A 20,937-nucleotide genomic window follows, 5' to 3' on the forward strand; every position below is an offset into this window, starting at 1 on the left:
TTGTGGCTAGTGGCTACTATGTTGTTTCTGTTTGCCCCTTTACTTTGATACAATTATATATATCCACTAAAATATAAATATGATTTTTTTTTATATAGCTCATAGTTTTTATCGTTAGGCACAGTGGCTATACGATAAAGTAGAAAAAGAAGACAATAAATACAGAGAGAATCATCGATCTTTTATTAGTCATCATTCAGTATAATATATACAAGATATACAGAGTTCTAGTATAACTAGAGCACTACAAAGGATGAAGATGTATTATCATAGTATAATACCTATAATAATGTCCACATATTTATTTATAACACTCCCCCTTGGACATTACTATATCATACTCGTGTCTCTTTAAAAACCTTACTAAAAAATTCAGTGGGAAAAACCTAGTTGAGGAAAATAACACATGATATGTATGCATTCATGTGTTGCACTAACTACCTCGTTAAAAAAATCTTTAATTAAGAAAACAACATCAAAACTCAATCAAAGGAAATTAAAAAGAGTATAACTATCGGTTTTCAGAACCCAATCTCCAGGATTGATTCAAGTCCAATCTTCAGGATTGATTTAAGTAAATGTCACTCCCCCGGAAGATAACAATCTTCAAATCCTACACATAAAGACACCTTTCCAAAAATAAGTGTAGCAAGAGACTTTGTGAACAAATCTGCTGAATTGTCACTAGAGTAAATATTTTGTACAATAATCTTGCGACTCTTCTGGAGCTCATGTGAGTTGAATTTGACACTACGTATACTTTGTCAAATATTCATAAGCGTGCCCATTTATCATTTGTGCAACACAACCTTTATTGTCCCCATTTAGAACATTGGGGGTGATTCATTGCATAACCAGTTTGAGACTTGGCATCATGAGGATCAAATAGAATTGCCAGTATCCAAGTAGCCCAACCAGTTTTGCAGATTTGTGTATTTATCTCGTTTCTTTAACAAGTTTCTTCTTCTCATTTTTTTTTTGACAAGGTTTTCATGGAGTGTGAATGATAAAAATGGTCATGGCATATGTAAAACTCATCCTGAGCGATGAAGATGACAATGAAAAAGTGGCTGAATTATAATATGCAGTTCAGCTCGATTGGTAGGTTATCCTTTGAAAAATCAGTCAAATTTCTCACTAAGCTAAGATCAGATGTGTATATTCAGACGAAAATATTGTCAATGGATAGAAGTATGAAGACGAATATATACTCAGGTGGTGTGCAAGACTTTTCTATTAGAGTTAGTCTTGTTTACGTTTGGTCAGATCATTAATGACCTTAAAGAAGCTTTGAGGACCCAACTTCTAATGTGTGAAACAATCTGCGAATAAATTAATGCTATGGGAAGTTGTTTCTGTGTCAGACAGTAAAGAATGACTTACCATTCCATCGAACTTTGTTATAAACGCTTCTATTTATGATTAATGAATTAGCTTTAAAAAAAAAAAACATTAACTAGTATAAAATTACACCCCTATTAAAAACAATTTTTTTAAAAAAAAAATTTCTATTGTATCATACAAACGACAATATTATATTCCCTATTAGAAAGTTAACTAACAATTCGGCAAGGATTGGGCAATCATGTTTGTAGTCTCTATGTGGTGGCAAGTGGCTCATGCAGTTTAAGAATGGGACATTGAGGGCCTTTGTGAAGATGATTGTCCCTACCTAAACAGAATATACGGACCTTTGCTCTTGATGTGAATGGAAGTATTAAGCGTAGCTCGAGTAGTCCAAGTTGTCTTTGAGATAGAAAGATAGGTAATTGAGAGATCCCAATAAGAACTTTGTTTAAGTTACCCCTCTCCCATTGATAAAAAATAAAACAAAATAATAAAAACCCCTTTTATGTTACAAAATAGCTATATGAATTAATTTGATTGATTGTACATACTCATACTCCAACCAAGAGATCAACTTCGCACAGGATTATAGAATTTTGTAATCCAAGATTTAGGAATTCTTAGAAAGTAGATATTGTTTACGAAAACAGCATCGCAAAAACATTGATCAAATCTCATGTTAGGATTTAGAGGACCTTAATTTTTAAAAGAAGTAAGGTTAATGAATGACCTTTAAGGAAACAGAAAATTTTACCGACATTTACTGAAATACTCAATTAAGAACAATATAATTAATTAAGCGAGACTGAACAATCATCATATCGTTCAATTTCTCTAATTTTCTAGCATACAATGAATCATAAACAACATCTACAAAATAATTTACGAAGAGTCACAGTTTGGGATTGGTGGATTCGAGCAGTGTTCTAATTTGATCTTCAACTTTCTTTCGTATGGAATCATCTGGGAGACGGGAAACCACCTCGGCTGCAAAGGAAAAAACCAGAGCTTTTCTTGCAGCTTTTATGTCGATACCCCGTGCCTGTAAGTAAAACAGCTGGTCTTCTTCCAAGTCGCTGATTGCAGCTCCATGGGAGCACTTAACATCATCAGCAATAATTTGCAGGTTAGGCTTCACGTTCACAGTTGCTCGGGGCTCCAAGAGGAGGCTCCGTGTAAGTTGCCCTGCGTCCGTTTGCTGTGCGTTTCTGCATAATCAAATTAGTGTTTCTTTAATGTAAGAATCTTAGTAGTACCCAAAAGTCACTATTCACGCAAGGAAAGGAATACCAAATACAAAACTTAACACTACACAATCAATTCCCATCACATGACTATGAAGTGGAAAAAGTTCAAACATGATGACATTAGAAGTTCTTTAGCTAATCAAAAGTTGTGTATGTGGTACTCTTAAAATTTATCCTTGGCAAAGTACAACTTGATGGTTTTCCTTTATTTTTGGCTTCTTCTTTTTTTAACCACAGGAATACTACTCTAGTACAGTGTAAAAACTATTCCAATTCTTAAAATTTATTCTAAATAGAATTAGTTCACTAAAACCTAAAATAAAATACAACTATAAAAATTAATAAATCAAAATTTCATAGGAGTCACCCTTTTAAACCCACCAGACGGGACTTCTTACTTCGTACTGTTCGTAGTACTCACCTCTAACCCACAACAGACTGAGTATTCATTATAGGTACCGGAATGCAAATTATTATTTTATATTTAGAAATAATAATAATAATAATAATAATAATAATAATAATAAATGTTGTGGTAAAAATAAAATATGTAAAATATCAATGTTAATATAACTTAACATTAAACAATATTAACATAAATATCAATGTAATTTAAAAAGGTTTAAAGTTGAGTATTGTAGTATGATGATCAGGGCTTTGTTTTTCATGAGTTGTCCAAGGCTAATTCCTAACAGTAACTTCTATTTAAAAATAATTAAAAAGGTGTATGCGTTCAAGGTGACGATGATACAGTAACGGGTATATCTGAAAAGGAATGACAGCACTTGGGTACATGGTGATGACTGGACTAAAAGTACCATATTTGGTAATAAAGATTTGAAAGTAACATACGAGGGTAAAAAACTGAGGGAAGCATAATACCTGTTCACCTGAACATTCCCATCAAAAACAGCCTGCCCTGATGAATGAGCCACAATGCACTTGTGTAGTTGCTGAGAATAACCCCGTGGATGGTCCAACACTAATTTACTGTGTAGATCTTGTGTTTGATCAGTAACAGACAAATGAAAAGTAGATAATTCAGTGACGGTGTCGGGGCCTACTTGCTGTATATGAATATTATGCCTGCTCAATTTTCCACCAGTGCTGACCTCTATGAGCTTGTAGATACTACTAGATTCCTGCAAATAAAACTTCAGTTAATTTGTGTGAAAGTCAAACAATACACAAATAGAGGAAAGAGTGTTGAATGTAAGGAGTATCATTTAATCTTGACATAGCTGAAATTTCATAGATCAAATTGTAAGTGGCAAATAAAACAAAACACATAATTATTACTGAAAAATGAACAAAAAGAAAAGTTGAAGCAAGGGTCTATTTACTTTCATATTTCCTTAACATTTCACAAAATTTTATAAAGTTGAAGCAAGGGTTGTTGACTTCTTGTTTCTTTCCTTGTGTATGAGTTTTGTGAAGAAAAGACATCTGAAGTGCCGTACAGACCCACTGCCTTTGCTCCCTCAAATACAATACCAGTAAAAAAATACCAAGCAAAACATGAATCCACCCCAGTAGATAACTCCCCTACAAGGAGAATCTGTTTCATAATTCAACTTAAAGCTATTTTGCACCAAAAGAAAGATAGTATTTTCAACTTAATAGGTTTCCACATAACTCCCCTCCATGAAACAATAAAAAACCATGGCAATTATACAAACCGTTTAACTTCAGAACTTCCAGTAATTAAGAGAATAACGAAGATATTGTCATCCAACTGCAGCCCAAAAAAGCGTAACATTTTTACAATAGTCTAACAGAAACAAGCACAAAACATGATCATCATGAACTGGCTCTACAAAGCTTACCTGTTGAACCCAAGTCCACTTAATATGTGCAGCATTCAAGGATTGGTTTTGAATGTAAGAATGAGTAACTTTTCCCCCTTCACCAATCACCACTTCCACAACTGAATTAGTCCAATAACACTTCTCACCATCTCCACCTACATATTCCTCAACAATACCTACCTCCCCTCCCTTCTCCACCATCACCAACACTCTTGGGTTTGAAATTGGCAAAGTTTTTGATTCTCTATCACTCCCTTCCACTGCAAAGTGCTTCAAATGCAATGTGGTCTCAACTCTACACCCTTCAGGCACATAGATAAGAACCACATCAGGAGTGCCCACACCATTCAGTGCCCAAAACAAATCCCCTTGAAAACTAGACATATGTACAGAAACTCTTTTCAATATGTCCTGAGATTTGAGGTCTGACAGGCCACCCACAAACACCCCACTGGGCAACAGCTGAGATGATTGACTTGAATGGTTCACAATGTAACCATCAACAATTGACAAAATGGGAAAATCGGTATCACCAGAAACAGCCAAAGAGCTCAACAATTGAAGGTTTGGGGATTGAATGGGTAGGATTTGAGAGCTCTTCAGGAAAGACGTGTCAGTGAACCTAAAGGGCTCATCTTTCCTAGATGGCCAAGGGGTTGAGAGAAGTGTCTCTGAGGAGGTGTCTTTGAGCTTCTGCAAAAGGGGTGGGGTAGGTGAGGAGGTATAAGTCAGTGAGTCTTCTAGGGTTTCAGCTATTCGTAGAACATGAGGGTCTGAGATGGCTGCAATAGGGGTGAAATTGGGTTTACCCAAAATCCCAATTTTGGCTCTTCTGGGTTGGGTTATTAATCTGGGTACTGTGAGCTTACAGAGAGGAGGGGAAAGAGATACAAAGGTTGAAGCTAATGTGTTTCTGTGCAGGGTTGGAGTCAAAGTGGAAAGCTCCATGGATTGGTTGCCTCTGAGGGAGGAGCTAACAAAGTGGGGATGACTTGTGAATTGTAATCTACTAATCTCCAGTGATCTAGCTGCAAGAAAAACTATTTGTTTTGAGTAAGAAATCAAGAAAAAAGGGTTTTCTGCAAAATGAACTAGGAATTCAGATGAACCAAGTGAATAGAGATCAATGCATAAAAACGTACATATGTGAACATCCAAAAGGATATGCCTATCTGAGGGAACTTACGCTAGGGGGTTTTTAAAAATATTTTCCGCATAGGGTCAGATTCAGGTCTGACCCACTAAGAACTTTGGGCACCTAAGCTTTTAGCAATTCCAGCTGCTAGTGGCTTTTCAAGTTAGGAATGGCAATGGGGGAGTGCAGGGCGGGGCAGGGCACATCCCTGTCCCCGACCCCGAAAACACCCATCCCCGTCATTGATTCAAAAAATATGAAATATGAAGCATCAAAACTAAAAATTGCTCACAGGAATTATATTAAACGTATGGAGGGTATTCGAAATAGCATACTCCCTTTCTCAAATCTGAAGCATAATTTGATTAATTTCATCAAAGCCTATCTTAAGCAAATAAGAAAATTAATGGCCATCCACTCTCCTTTCTGCATTTTCAATCTTACATATCATTTTTAGCATTACCAAACAAGAAGTAACTCCATAAACTCCTCAGAAAATTTAAATAGTGACAATCCTCTAATAGCAAAAATCTCAACATGAAAAAGGAGATATGTTTAAGAAAGAAAGCAGTGACAAGAACAACTATGGAAAAGCAGACTGTGTCTTCCGAGATTTTCTGGTTATTAATTGTAACCGAGGCTCCATTTTGAAGGGTTCTTCCCTTCAAATAAGATTAACTCAATGTGGTAAAGGGAGACAAACCTAAGATGGCTCTGATAATCTGCTATAGTCTATATAGGTGTGGTGAAAGGTTCTGTTCAGGTGACGATGGTATCTGCCATTGTGGAGAAAAGTAGAAACTAAAGAAGTCTTGTGTCTACTATTTTGAAGTTAGGCTAAGAAACTAAAGAAACTAAATGCTAAGAAACAGAGACAACATCAACAGTCAACAACAATAAAACAAAGAACAAACATCACTTGAATCCATCACTGGCAGTACACTGTGAGTAAAGAGAATGGAGTACTGGACTGCTAGAAAATTTGAAAGAAGATAAGAAATCAACAATTCAACATACAATATCAACAATTAAACAAAATTAATTAAATTACAGGGCAAGAAAATAAATATATTTACCTGGCTCTGCTGACTGACGCAGTGGGTCGTCGGCTCTGCGCAGACGAGTGGCGACGTCGAGGAGACTTCTTAAACGCAAATTAAGCTCTACTAACAACCAATGTATTTATATTGAACGCAAATTAAGCTCCCAATGCGATCAATATATTAAACTAACTTCTTCCACATAAAATTGAAGGCTGTAAGTTACCTGTCGGACTCTGTGGATCGAAGTGTGGAGTGACCGGTGACGGTCGCCGGTGGGCGCCACAGCGACAGGCCAGCAGTCAGGCTCTCAGGCGTCCGGTAATAGGTTTTTCGATTTTGCCTTTTGCAATTGGGGATTTCTGCAATTTAAAAAAAAAAAAAAAAAACAAAAACAAAAGGTTTAGCCACAAAAATGAAGTCGTTTCTTGATGGATCATTAATTCATTATTTTATAAATCATGATCCACATAGTTGTGTTAACTACAAAAAATATATTATTTATGTATATGAAGTATATATTATTTGAGTATTAAAAATATATTATTTTGTATACTATTAAATATATATTGTGCATATAAACATTTTTAGTCTATGAAAAATAAATAACTTAGCATTATTTATAAAATGATACTTTTACAATACTAGAGGGCGAAATGAATAACTATATTTTAAACATAAACCATTATACTTATGAATGGTTATCATTATTTTGAGCATAATTTATTCATTATTATAATTTCAACTATTTTTTGATATTTTTAACACTAGATATTGTCCCGTGCGATGCACGGGGTAAATACAATTTTAATAAAAATAAAGTGTTTTTGTACAATAAAAAAGGGAAATATTATTGAAAGAAATACTAAATTACAAATTATTAAAAACATCGTTGTAAACTACATTAGTAGTATAAATACAATTATTTTGTGGTTCACCACAAAATAATATTTTGAAACTATCTGGGTTACTTATTCCTGATGCAGCAACAATGCAACATATAACTAGCTATGACTGACGCAACTAATCTGACTGTGTATTTCTCGCATAACGCTTGTAGAATATTATTGAATTGTATTGTAGCTCAATCTTTTTCGTTTAGTTGATTTTGAGGCATCCCGGCTACTACAATTGAAATTCTCTACAAGAAAACATAATAATGCTTAAGTGTTGTTCTTTTTTTTTTTTTTTTTTTTTTTTTTTTTTTTTTTTTGCATTGACATCCCATTTTAAATATACCAAAACTATATAAAAAATGATAATTTGTCCATATTTTATGGCTCTATCATATTATTTAATACATTTTAATTTGTAATATTGTAATACCTGTATAATGACCCATGTTGGTTTTAGGACTTTTGGAAAGTTCACGGAGGTCCAACACAACCGATAGATTAGAGGATTCACCGGAAAATGGTGATGCAAAAGGTGATAAACAACGATAGAAGATAATAAAAAAAACTGTAGGGAGATAAACTCTTTCGTGTTTTCTCCTCCTCCCCCCCCCCCCCCCCCCCCCCCTCTGTGCGTCCCTGTAGGTTTAGTGAGGCTTTTTTTTTTTTTTTTTTTTTTTATAATAGGCATAGGCCTTATAAGTCTCCTAAATGTGCTAATAAAGTTCAATAAATACAAGCTTAATGCTTTGATGACCGTTACAAGCTTCTTGGGCTACTTGCTGCTCCCGAACGGTCAGGTGATTCATTATAAATGAGGCAGTTTGAGGCTACCAACGGTCACTGGGGAGCTACTGACTCCAGGTAATGCCAACTCGGCTGTCTCGGAGCCGAGTCCTCGGTTCGGGCCCACTTCTTTCTCGATTTAATGGATCTCCACTTTTGGGCCCGACTCCTCAAGGCCCAACCTGCACATCTAATTTTCCTTCTTGGGCCTTTTGACCCATTGGGGTCCACACCCCATCATCTAGTCCCTCACTTTCTAGTACTTAGCCCCCCAATGCGTAGTGCTGGAAAGTAACTTGTCTTTCTTCAACTATGATTTCCATTAATGGCCACCCGAGTCCATGCGATCCAATCTCTGAGAATTTCTCACCCGGTTCGCGCATTACCCTCTTTTCTCTCCTTTCTTTATGGAAACGGCTATATCACTATGATCTTCTCTATTGATTATATGAAGGATTTTAATTTCTTATTTACTTTTCCGCCTCCCTTTGAACCTATAAAAGGGGGTTCTGCACTTCATGTTTCGTCGTACTCCCTTCTATATTCTTTCGACATGGGTCGCACGGGGTCAAGCGGTAAGAAGGCTGAACGTGATTCGCCTAAGGTTTCCTCCAATCCTTCCGCTTCTCGGGCGAGGCGCGAGAGGAGAAAGAAAGTGAAGGCTCGAGCCCTTGGTCGCCCCCGCCACAAATCGGAGGGCCCTTCTTCATCAGGCTATGTTGCCGAGAAAGGTGAGGTAACCTTACGAAGGACTCTGTCCCCTTTGTTGGTTCTGAAATACCCCCTGAGAACGGAACAACTGTAGAGGTGAATATCCTAGAGGGCGACATGTTTTTTGAGATGATCTTCACCATTCCTCTCGGGGGTTCTGAGGAGGTTCCTACTTCGGACCCTATGTTAGACTTAGACTACCATCGCTTTCTGGATACTCTCTCAAGAAGGGAAGACTTTTCTACGAGGACCCTCCCCACGATGCCAGGATTTTGGGAAGATCTCTGCCCCTTTCATGATGACTCGGGCTCTTCTCCCAATGACATGGCTTATCTGGATGAGCCTTTCGGTTCTCCCGAAGAGTGATGGTGTTTGGATGCTTGCTAGTTGCTCTGTGTATGGACTTCGTAGAGGATGTACTCGGGCTTCTTTAAATAAACTATCCTCTCATCCTTGTTCCTTCTTGTTATCGACCTTCATATGATGCCTCTTAATAAAATGTAGATTTTTTACTTTTGATGATTCCCATCTTATGTTTGATTTGACTGTCGATTTCTTTTCGAAAGGCCATTGCTCATCCTCGGGCCGAGTTGCGCGTGCCGACTTCCTGTTTGTGCGAGATTTTGTTTTACCCCGAAAATATTGGAGATTTTGTTTTCTGATTTGACCAAATCTTTTCCTTTCCGAGCGTGAATCCCTTAATTTGATTTGATGGAATCTCCACTGACCATGGCGCAGATTTCCTGAGATGATTTGATAAAACCTGTGCTATTTACAATGTAGATTTTCTGACTCGATTTAACATGTCATTCCTTTCACGTGCTCCTTTTTATGTTCTGACTCCTATAAATTAAACTCACTCCCATTTTCATTCTCACGCTCCCCTTCTCGCATAATGAACTGTTCTAATAGTGCTCAAACCTCTGGCCAACGCCGATCCAAGTGCCTAGTAGAGAAGGCTAGGCAAGAAATTCTTCGCCAGCGCAAGATCGCCCATGGAGGTCACAAAGTGGGGGATACTCCAGATGACCCCCTAGTGATCTCGCCAGACAGGCTATACATGTTTTTGGTACCTCCCTCAGGAGAGCTGTATCAACCTTGCAAAAAGGAGCCTCATTCTAACCAGAAGGAAGAGTGGATCATTCATCATCTTTGGCCCCTGATGTAACACCCCGTGTCACGGCCTCTGAATCTGGACTAATTATGGAATTAATTCTGTTAATGTATAACTAAAAAGAATTTAATTGGACAGGAATTCCCATTAATTAATCAGTGTGGTCCACAATGGATCATGGACCCTTATCCTTAATCAAGTCTTTAATCTGTTAGGAATAGGGAAAGTGGGCCTTTACTATTCAGGATATAGTTAGGACTCCTGAATCTATATATATGGGATTAGAAAGAATTTAGAAACCTACCACGATTAATTCTACCACGCGAGACATTCCCCTAGGAAACCTAGCAAAGGAATTCCCCATCGCCGAACCTAGGAATATCAATTGGAAGAGGATCTTAGAGAAGAACCTTAGTAGCCAGGTAACCCATGTCTTACAAAACCTATTTTCCTTGCTATATCTTGATTATTGGCTCCTTTGATAATTATATGTGTGATTCTGTGATTGGGTCTTGATAGAGCCTTGCTTAGGGGTTATGTTGTGTTTATTTGATAATCTTGATGATCCTGATGTTGTGATTGATTATATGTGTGACCTTGTATTTAATTATGTCTAGAGCTTGTCCCTAGGGTTTATATCGTGAATCTCATGTTATGAAATTCTTGGTGTTATTGGGTGGGTTTATGCATGCTCGGGTGTTGAGTCTAGCCTAGGACTTGTCTCTAGGGTTTTGCATATAGATTTCTTGAGGTTCTTGAGGTTCCGGACGCTCCTGAACCGTTATGTGATTGATGTCGAGTCTTGGCATGTTTAGGAATCGTGTTAGAATATAATTGGAATAATTCTTGGTTTAATCTTCGTTAGTTGAATCCGTGATGTTGTTACGTGTCAGAATGTGTTTGGACATGGTTTTGGGTTCCACGAACGAACTCCGAAGCGGGATTTTTACCTTCGTACCAGTGGGGGGTAGGTAGGGGGGGACAAATCCCCACCACCAACCTGCTGCCCGGCTACCTGTATTCCAGCGGGCAGCCGGCGAGCAGTGGCCTGCCCGCCGGCCACCCACCGGCGGGTGGTGTAACACCCCAGATTTTTGAAACTATTAAAACTTATATAATGAAGGTAAATTCTTATTAAATCCCAAACAGAGCAGTACTAAACATAAGAATACATGGTGTTATGCCACATCTGAGCTAGAGAACTCAGATGCACAGGCTAGACTATCTAATTATCCTTAAACAGCATCATTACATCATTATGGCACGCAGGCCGAATATGAAACTATCTATCTAAGCCTTGGGTCCTCAAGCGCGCTCCGGAGCTAATCATATGTGCCTGAAAACCAAATATAGCTGTTCAGCGAATAATGCTGGTAACCCACTCTAACGCGTTGGAATACCGTATAAGTATATATATATATATATATATATATATATATATATATATATATATATATATATATATATATATATAGATATAAGGAAAATCATTTTGAAGCAGGAAGATATATATATATATATATATATATATATATATATATATAGATATATATCTTCCTGCTTCAAAATGATTTTCCTTATATCTATATATATATATATATATATATATATATATATATATATATATATATATATATAGATATAAGGAAAATCATTTTGAAGCAGGAAGATATATCCTAGGAAACTCTAGTTTCAAAACCGGAATAGACTCGAAAGATAGGGATAAACACATTCAACAGTTATAACCAAGCATATAAAGATACTAGCATATATCCTATGGTCACAGGTTCACTTCATCTCATTCATATCATCATTCAATTTGTATCTCATCACACAAGCATACTTTGGTGGCGCCACAGGACCAATCGCATGCCCATACATGAGGGTCAGCGCATATAGCTCTGACACGGCCCCGCAGCACCCTACCTCGTATCGCAACACAAAGGGGTCGATCGCAACCGACCGATGAACCGCAGCTCATCATAATGTTTGATAGCAACCAAACAGTGGACCGCAGCCCAAGAGTGATCATCTGACCGCAGCCAGGAATATGAACGGCAGCTCATGTAAAACGTTTGATCGCAACCAAACGGTGGACCGCAACCCAAGAGTGTAATTCTGACCGCAACCAGCTTCTGAACCGCAGCTCAGGAATAACCAATTTGATCGCAACCAAATTGGGGTATCACGCACACATAACACATAGCAAGCTCATGCAACCCACATTAACACATTGGGGAAAGGGAGCAAAATGTGTAATGAAACATATGCGTGGTCATCCACATACTAGGATTAATCCTAAGGGGTTCATACTTCTTCCACCTAGGCCAATCGGATACCAATTCGACTAGCATGCGATATATAAGACTCATTTAACCTACGAACGGTATTCGAAACATCAACTAGACTTAGGCACGATAAACGGAGTCCATTGGGACACCACGAGGGTCGGGGAAACATCAAACGGGGAAGCCGAAGTCCCAAGTTGGGCAAGTTCCAGCGGGTAGCCGGTGGGTGGAGGATCACCCGCCGGCGACAAGCCTCCGGGCAGCGGGTGCCCAGCAGGTAGTCGCCTGCCCGCTGCCGGTGGCGTCGTATTTCGGGCAGCGGGTAGGTGGCGGGTCCCCCCTACCCCCACCTACCCCCACTGACTCTTTATCAAAATAAACGTCCCGGGATCCTTCGTGGAACCCGAAACCATGCTTAGACACTTTTAAACGCAATTGGTGACACCATGTAGATAATTAATTGATCAAAAGCAAGAATCATATCACACACACATCCTATCATGATTTCTAAGTATAATCAACCCCTGAGCATGCGAATTCCCACCCAAATATATCAAGAATATCACAATACGAATTTCACGATTCATCCTAGGGCTCTAATCATATTTAAATCATCAAGATCATAGTTCATCTTTTAACATCAAGAACATCAAGATTTATCAAGAACATCACATAATCATCAAGAACCTCTTATCATCATCAAGATCCCACATAAAATCATCTCACCAATTATCAAGATCATATCATCAATACCATAAACGATTCATCGAGACACAAGCGTAGAGAAGAAGCCAAGGAAGGAGATTATAGCAAAGAAAATAGGTTTTGTTAAGACATCGGTTACCTCTTAGCCTTAATTAATTTCCTTGGCTATGAAGGGTCTTTCTTTAAGATTTCTCCTTTCTTGATTTCTCCTAAGGGAATTCTTGGAACTTCTTGTGTGGTGAGAGATTATTTGTGGTGTGAGTTCTAGGTGCCTCCTATGCCCCCTATTTATATACCTAAGAGCCCCAATTGGGGTCTAAATACTATGGGCTTGCTAATTCTATTCCTTATAGGACTAAGGAGTTGGTTTTAGGGGTGAGGGTCCATGGATTATGGTGGACCCTTTCTTAGTTGATTAATGGGCTTTAATTCTCTTTTAGGGAAAGTGATTAAATAATTAGTTAGGGTTAGGGTTCGTAACACGGGGTGTTACACTCTCCCCCCCTTACAAGGGCTTCGTCCTCAAAGCCGGTGCGTGGATCCATTCTTTCACCCCTGAGACGTCACGTGCTTTGGCCCCCTGGTTAGGAAATGTGGCCCCCACGTGTCGTTTGTTGTTGGGGTAGAGTGGAACTCGGTGCAGTGGTGTTTGGAAGGGTTTTGGGTCTACCTTGGTTTCCTGCTCCTGAGCTGGATGCCCCACGTGTGCCCAACATGGCCTCGATTGTTGCCACCCTTTGATCTAATGCTCGTGTTGCATGGATTAGGGATGAGAACCCTTCGTCCATGATTTGGTTTTGCCGGGTGAGTTGCGCGAGGATGCGCTCATTGATGGATTCCTCATTTCAGTTCCCTGGATTTCCCCTTTCTCGTGCGGGCGCAGGTGGGTTAGGTTCGCTATCCTCTTCTTGCTCATTTTCCTCTGGTCCCCCACATTCTTGCATTGTCCGCCTTAGCTTTTTGTTGGAGATATCCAGTTGATCAACCAATTCCCTTCGTTCCTCTTCGGGCTTAAGACAAACCTCCTCGAGGGTGATGTATTGCCCCCCTCCGGTGTAGTAGATGTCGTTGCGGCGGAGGTTCTGGGCATTGAAAACCATACCACTTATGGGTTTGATCTCCGTGCGGCTCAAGTCCACTCCCTTTTTCTCCATGATCCAACTTAGGATCATCCCATATGGTAAACTATGCCGGTTGCTAGTCTTGCAAAATTCCATGTGTTTCAACATAAGGGCCGGTAGGTTGAACTTGATTTTGTGTTTTAGGAAGTAGGCAAAAGTACATTCCAGGCTCCTCAAGTCCTTGCATTTGTTGTTTGTGGGAAACAAGCTATCAGTTACAACCATGACTAGTATCTTTTGTTCCGCGGTTAGCCACTTCATGTTAGGACGGGTGGCCGAGGTGAAGCCTTCTTCCTTTCCTAATAGGTACCCGAGGTAATCTGTATACCCCGTGCCTTGGGTACCGATCCACCCCTTCCGGTCGTAGTCTGACACACCCGTGGTGGTCAGTCTTAGCAGTTTGGCCAAGCGGCCCTCGGAGAGCACTATCTCCTTGCCCTGGACTTTAGCGGTGATTTCCAACTTGTCACCCCACTTAACGGCTACCAAGTGGTGGTAGAACTCTTTCCCCAATTCGGGGTATGTGTCCCCTTTGATGGTGAGATACGTATCCAAGAGACCTTGAAATTTGAGCATATCGACCAACTCCGGAGAGAATTGGTCGGGTTCAAGGGCTTTACCTCCGATCACCGTGTAATCGGCGTCGTTCCAATCCGGGGTTCGGATACCAACGGGCTTTTTCGGCATTGTGAGGTCTCCCTAGGTGATGACGTTTCCCCTTTTGGTGACGACTCTTTTCCGGCGAGACTCCAGCGGCACGGGTTTCTCGGCCGCAACGAGGGGCAGCGTTGTGGCGTGGCTCTGGCGGTGGCTCGTCGAGGTAGCGGTGGTCCTAGGCGGAGCTGGCGACGGCAGTGGTGTGTGTTGGCAGTGGGAGGTGTCCGGGTGAGCGACGGGTGGTGGGGGCGTCGCGGGCTGCTTCCGGGGCGGTGACGGTGGCGTGCGGTGGGGCGACGCCGGGGTGGCTGTTGGCGGCTCGGTTGGTGGCGGTGGTTTGGCGGGGTGTTTGTGGTGGTGTTGGGTGGCATCGGGTGTGTTGGTCGGCGGAGAGGTGAGAGGTAGAGAGAGAGAGAGATTGTTGGGGGAAGAAGAAGAAGGGTTTTTTTGATTTGGGGATTTTTGTGGGTTTTAGGGTTTTTGTAGGGGTTTAAGAAGGGAGTGTTCCCTTAAGGTTTTAAGAAACACTTATGGTCTAGTGGTTAAAGGTTTGGTTTTATAAGTGGAAGGTCTAGAGTTTAATCCCCGTTGGTAACATTATCTTCCCTTGTTATGTACCCCTTTTTGGGGCCCTTGTCTGTTTCCTTCCTTTGGCTTTTAGTGGTAAAAGTCTTGACCGATCTTCCTTGTTGGACTTTAGGTGTTTGACTTTGGTGACTCGTGGGTTCTTGGGGCAGACCCGTCCTTTTTCTTATGTTAATATTATTTCGATTTCTCCCTTTTATTTATAATAATTCCGAAGTAACTAAACTAAACAAGTAATTTTACTGTGCGGGTGAATACAGGGGGTCTGCTAATTATCCTAAATAGAACTCGTCTCCTAAATCTTCGTCCGTTTGGGTTGCGGGGTCCTCGTCTTCCGGAGCCATGTTTCCTTCGTCGAGGTTGCCTTCGCTCTCGAGTTCGGCCTGAGTGCGGCTTATGACGAACACCTTTCCGAGAGCACCGTAATTTCCTTGATGGTTCGTGCCCCGTGTTGGCCCATGGTTGTGGGGCGCGATTTCTGGGGTTGAGTGCACTGGAAGGCCTTGTGCCCTTCTCCCCCGCAGTTGAAGCATCGCCAGGGGTTGCCAATGCAATCTTTGCCTCTATGGTCCTTGTTGCATTTTGGGCAAGGGAGGCTCCTTGTATTAGCTTCGTGGTTTCCCAGGGGTGGCCTTTGGCCAGCTTGGTTGCTTGGCCTCGTGTTAGTGTCGTTTCTTGCCCTTTTCATAGGTGGTGCCCCATCCCCCGTGTTCCTTTTACGGATTTGTTCCTGGACCCCATGTTGTAGTAGTTGGATTCGATAGAGATTGGCGGCACTGGAGTAAGCCTCGTTGAGGGTTCGGGGTCCGCTTACGACTAGTGCCTTCCAGGCTTTGAAGTTGAGACCGGATATAAATCTTTCTATCTTGGTTGCTTCTGTGGGGACTAGTTCTGGTGCAAAGCGCGCCAGCTCGAGGAACCGCTTATGGTATTCCACGACGGTAGTCATTCCCTGTTTTAGATGGAGGAACTCTTCGTGCATAGATGCTCTTATGTGTGCTGGGTAGAACCGTTCTCGTAGTCGTGTTTTTAGGTGTTCCCAGTTGAACCCTAGTTCCTGCCTGTAAGTGGGCCCCTCGTGGATCCACCAAAGGTCTGCCTCATGTCCGAAGTAGAACGAGGCTATTTTTACACGACGTTCTTCTGGGCATTCTACCAATCCTGGAATCTTATCGAAGGTCCGAATCCATTATTCAAGGATTGCGGAATCCTCTTCTCCCGAGAAAGTGGGTGGTCGATGATTTGAAACTTGTCGGGCGGTTTCTGAGTTCGTGTTTGATGGAGGTGGTGGGGGTCTATTGTTGCGGAGAGCTACGTCGCTCAGTGTCTGGGCGACTTGTGTTAGTTGTTGTAGAGTTTGAGCCAGGGGATCGTGTGTGGTGGGTTTCGGAGTTCTTGATTGTCTTCTGTTTGGTGCCATGCTGCTGGTTTACTGGGCCAATGTTTATAGTAATGTTGAGTTAGAGTTTTGTACCCTTACCTTGATGCGATAAGCGAATGGGAGAGTTCTTTTAATTTAAACAAGAGTGAGGGGGTTATGTGATGGTGGGTATACTCACAATCTCACCACGCGTCCTAAGTTTCCTGAGTCCTATGTACTTAAATACCTAGAGTTCAAGCTTAGTGTCTTAAAGTCTGGTCTTAAAGGTCTTATCCTAGGGTCAAACTTAGGTTCTAATACCAACTGTAACACCCCAGATTTTCGAAACTTTTAAAACTTATATAATGAAGGTAAATTCTTATTAAATCCCAAACAGAGCAGTACTAAACATAAGAATACGGGGTGTTATGCCACATCTGAGCTAGAGAACTCAGATGCACAGGCTAAACCATCTAATTATCCTTAAACAACATCATTACATAATTATGGCACGCAGGCTGAATATGAAACAATCTATCTAAGCCTCGGGTCCTCTAGCGCGCTCCGGAGCTAATCATCTGTGCCTGAAAGCCAAATATATCTGTTCAGCGAATAATGCTGGTAACCCACTCTAACGCGTTGAAATACCGTATAAGTATATATATATATATATATATATATATATATATATATATATATATATATATATATATATATATATATATATATATATATATATATATATATATATATATATATATATATATATATATATATATATAAAAGGAAAATCATTTTGAAGCAGGAAGATATATCCTAGGAAACTCTAGTTTCAAAACCGGAATAGACTCGAAAGATAGGGATAAACACATTCAACAGTTATAACCAAGCATATAAAGATACTAGCATATATCCTACGGTCACAGGTTCACTTCATCTCATTCATATCATCATTCAATTCGTATCTCATCACACAAGCATACTTTGGTGGCGCCACAGGACCAATCGCATGCCCATACATGAGGGTCAGCGCATATAGCTCTGACACGGCCCCGCAGCACCCTACCACGTATCGCAATACGAAGGGGTCAATTGCAACCGACCGATGAACCGCAGCTCATCATAATGTGTGATCGCAACCAAACAGTGGACCGCAGCCTAAGAGTGATCATCTAACCGCAGCCGGGAATATGAACCGCAGCTCATGTAAAACGTTTGATAGCATTCCAAGAGTGTAATTCTGACCGCAGCCAACTTTTGAACCGCAGCTCAGGAATAACCAATTTGATCGCAACCAAATTGGGGTATCATGCACTCATAACACATAGCAAGCTCATGCAACCCACATTAACACATTGGGGAAAGGGAGAAAAACGTATAATGAAACCTATGCGTGGTCATCCACATACTAGGATTAATCCTAAGGGGTTCATACTTCTTCCACCTAGGCCAACCGGATACCAATTCGACTAGCATGCGATATATAAGACTCATTTAACCTACGAACGGTACCCGAAACATCAACTAGACTTAGGCACGATAAACGGAGTCCATTGGGACACCACGAGGGTCGGGGAAACATCAAACGGGGAAGCCGAAGTCCCAAGTTGGGCAAGTTCCAGCGGGTAGCCGGTGGGTGGAGGATCACCCGCCGGCGACAAGCCTCCGGGCAGCGGGTGCTCGGTGGGCAGTCGTCTGCCCGCTGCCGGTGGCGTCGTATTTCGGGCAGCGGGTAGGTGGCGGGTCCCCCCTACCCCCACCTACCCCCCGCTGACTCTTTATCAAAATAAACGTCCCGGGATCCTTCGTGGAACCCGAAACCATGCTTAGACACTTTTAAACGCAATTGGTGACACCATGTAGACAATTAATGGATCAAAAGTAAGAATCATATCACACACACATCCTATTATGATTTCTAAGTATAATCAACCCCCGAGCATGCGAATTCCCACCCAAATATATCAAGAATATCACAATACGAATTTCACGATTCATCCTAGGGCTCTAATCATATTTAAATTATCAAGATCATAGTTCATCTTTTAACATCAAGAACATCAAGATTTATCAAGAACATCACATAATCATCAAGAACCTCTTATCATCATCAAGATCATCACGATCCCACATAAAATCATCTCACCAATTATCAAGATCATATTATCAATACCATAAACGATTCATCGAGACACAAGCATAGAGAAGAAGCCAAGGAAGGAGATTATAGCTAAGAAAATAGGTTTTGTTAAGACATGGGTTACCTCTTAGCCTTAATTAATTTCCTTGGCTATGAAGGGTCTTTCTTTAAGATTTCTCCTTTCTTGATATCTCCTAAGGGAATTCTTGGAACTTCTTGTGTGGTGAGAGATTATTTGTGGTGTGAGTTCTAGGTGCCTCCTATGTAGAGCCGTCAAAAATGGGTTTTACCCACCAGGTCGACCCGTCCCGTACCGCCGTAGGTAGGGGACGGGTTCTTCAAATTTTGATCCGCCTGGAGGCGGGCTTTTTAGCCCGTCCCGCTTGGGTCACGGGTCCAGGCAGGGCGGGGCGGGCGGGTCACGGGTTTAGCCCGCGACCTGCTAATACATATATATTTTGTATATATATTTAGTATTTAATACATGTTATTTTGGTTTGTGTAATTGTGTTAGTGTGTTATAACTTATAAGATTATAGATTTAAAGGAATACAATACTAGGTAGTGTTACTGTACGTCTATACAATGATTCTTTTTTTTTTTTTTTTTTAAGGATATTGTACAGTGATTTAAAAAAAAAAAATTAACACAGTGAAAAAATTGATTGGCGGGCTAGCCCGCCCCGCCAGCGGGCTTTGGCATGGCGGGGCGGGCCGGCCACATTCTAAGCCCGCTAAGAGGCGGGCTTTTTAACCCGTCCCGCTACGAGGACGGGCTTTGGTGTGTTTTGGCCCGTCCCGCCCCGCGAGACCGTTTCGACGGCTCTATTCCTATGCCCCCTATTTATATACCTAAGAGTCTCAATTGGGGTCTAAATACTATGGGCTTGCTAATTCTATTCCTTATAGGACTAAGGAGTTGGTTTTAGGGGTGAGGGTCCATGGATTATGGTGGACCCTTTCTTAGTTGATTAATGGGTTTTAATTCTCTTTTAGTGAAAGTGATTAAATAATTAGTTAGGGTTAGGGGTCGTAACACGGGGTGTTACAGGTGGTCCACCACCCACCGCCCACCCACTGGAAAGTGGGTGTGTGGTGGGATGTTTTCCCCCGTTTGACATCTTCCTGTGTCCCGTTGTGCCCCGTTGTACCCCGTTTGATGTTTATGAGTCTCGTATGATGTTTTGTGTACCGTTCTAGGAATTTATGTGTAGTTCGTATCATTGTCATTATGTCTTGATTATTATTGTTGATTTAATGTTGATTGATTGGATGATGATGAGTGTTGTGATCATTGCGCAATGATTGATCTGACTGATGAGAATGAGATTGTGATTGGTGGAAATGAATTATTGGCGGAAAGCACAACGAGTGCTCGGTTATCGTGCTAAAGGCACGGACCACCCCTTAGACTTATTGGTTAAAGGCTTGGGTCAGGGTATAAGTGTCGCGGTATCATGTTAGAGCTATATGCGCTGACCCCTTGGTAATGGTGCTAGAGGCACGGACCATGCGAATGACACTTTGGTGCTACCATGTTGGTGGTTACGGAGTGGGGCATGTAGTTGCTCCGGAGGAATAAGGGAGGCGATATAAGGGTGGCCTGGAGGTACAGGTTGGAACTGATATAAGGATGGAGAGGAGGAAAGGTTGGAAGATGGTTTGTGTGCTTTGATGATTACTTGCTAATTGATGATCATTAAATCCCGTTGCTTGCCTTTAATTGTTAATTATGTGCTCACCTGTTTATTATACCTTGTAAAAGTAGGACGCATGTTAGTGGTATTCGTAATGTTGATCCGTTGCCATATTCTGAGTCCTGATCTTGATTTGAAAGCTAGTGTTGCCTAAGACTATATATGTATTCCATTTTCAAAATGGTTTCCTATATTTATATTTATTGTACTTAACGCGTGGGAGTGGGTTACGCAGCATTATTCGCTGACGGTTGCTATGTTATGTTTTTCAGGTAATGACCATTTGCTGAGGAGCGCGCTAGAT

General features: G+C 40.9%; 1 protein-coding gene and 1 long non-coding RNA gene across 6 annotated transcripts; one reads left to right on the plus strand and one right to left on the minus strand.

The window, feature by feature from the left end:
- Window positions 1-2,084: 2,084 nt before the first annotated feature.
- Window positions 2,085-6,934, minus strand: LOC109172922 (protein ABCI7, chloroplastic-like). 5 transcript variants are annotated; one of them, XM_019322172.1, is made up of 6 exons: window positions 6,804-6,925; window positions 6,614-6,700; window positions 5,293-5,430; window positions 4,421-5,247; window positions 3,477-3,736; window positions 2,107-2,555 (listed from the first exon to the last, which is right to left on the minus strand). In XM_019322172.1, exons 3-6 carry the CDS (start codon window positions 5,348-5,350, stop codon window positions 2,240-2,242), a joined length of 1,461 nt encoding a protein of 486 aa, XP_019177717.1. In that variant the 5' UTR covers window positions 5,351-5,430; window positions 6,614-6,700; window positions 6,804-6,925; the 3' UTR covers window positions 2,107-2,239. The 5 variants fall into 5 exon arrangements, with proteins under 5 accessions (XP_019177720.1, XP_019177718.1, XP_019177721.1 ...); XM_019322175.1 differs by having other exon boundaries at window positions 2,085-2,555; window positions 4,421-5,430; window positions 6,614-6,648; window positions 6,804-6,934; XM_019322173.1 differs by having other exon boundaries at window positions 2,085-2,555; window positions 4,421-5,430; window positions 6,614-6,678; window positions 6,804-6,934.
- On the plus strand, window positions 2,523-19,007 carry LOC109172923. Its single transcript, XR_002052813.1, has 3 exons — window positions 2,523-2,609; window positions 15,590-15,593; window positions 18,996-19,007. It is a non-coding gene; the product is annotated as an uncharacterized LOC109172923 (long non-coding RNA).
- Window positions 19,008-20,937: the final 1,930 nt, after the last annotated feature.

This window comes from Ipomoea nil, unplaced genomic scaffold (assembly GCF_001879475.1).
Source record: "Ipomoea nil cultivar Tokyo-kokei standard unplaced genomic scaffold, Asagao_1.1 scaffold0455, whole genome shotgun sequence".
NCBI classification, from domain to species: Eukaryota; Viridiplantae; Streptophyta; class Magnoliopsida; order Solanales; family Convolvulaceae; genus Ipomoea; species Ipomoea nil.

Coding starts and splice junctions, on each gene's coding strand:
- LOC109172922 (XM_019322175.1), bottom strand. CDS start 5,350: ATGGAGCTTTCCACTTTGACTCCAACCCTGCACAGAAACACATTAGCT. Junction 3,737..4,420: donor AGTGGACTTGGGTTCAACAG/GTAAGCTTTGTA, acceptor TTTTATTTGCAG/GAATCTAGTAGTATCTACAA. Junction 2,556..3,476: donor GGGAATGTTCAGGTGAACAG/GTATTATGCTTC, acceptor TTGATTATGCAG/AAACGCACAGCAAACGGACG.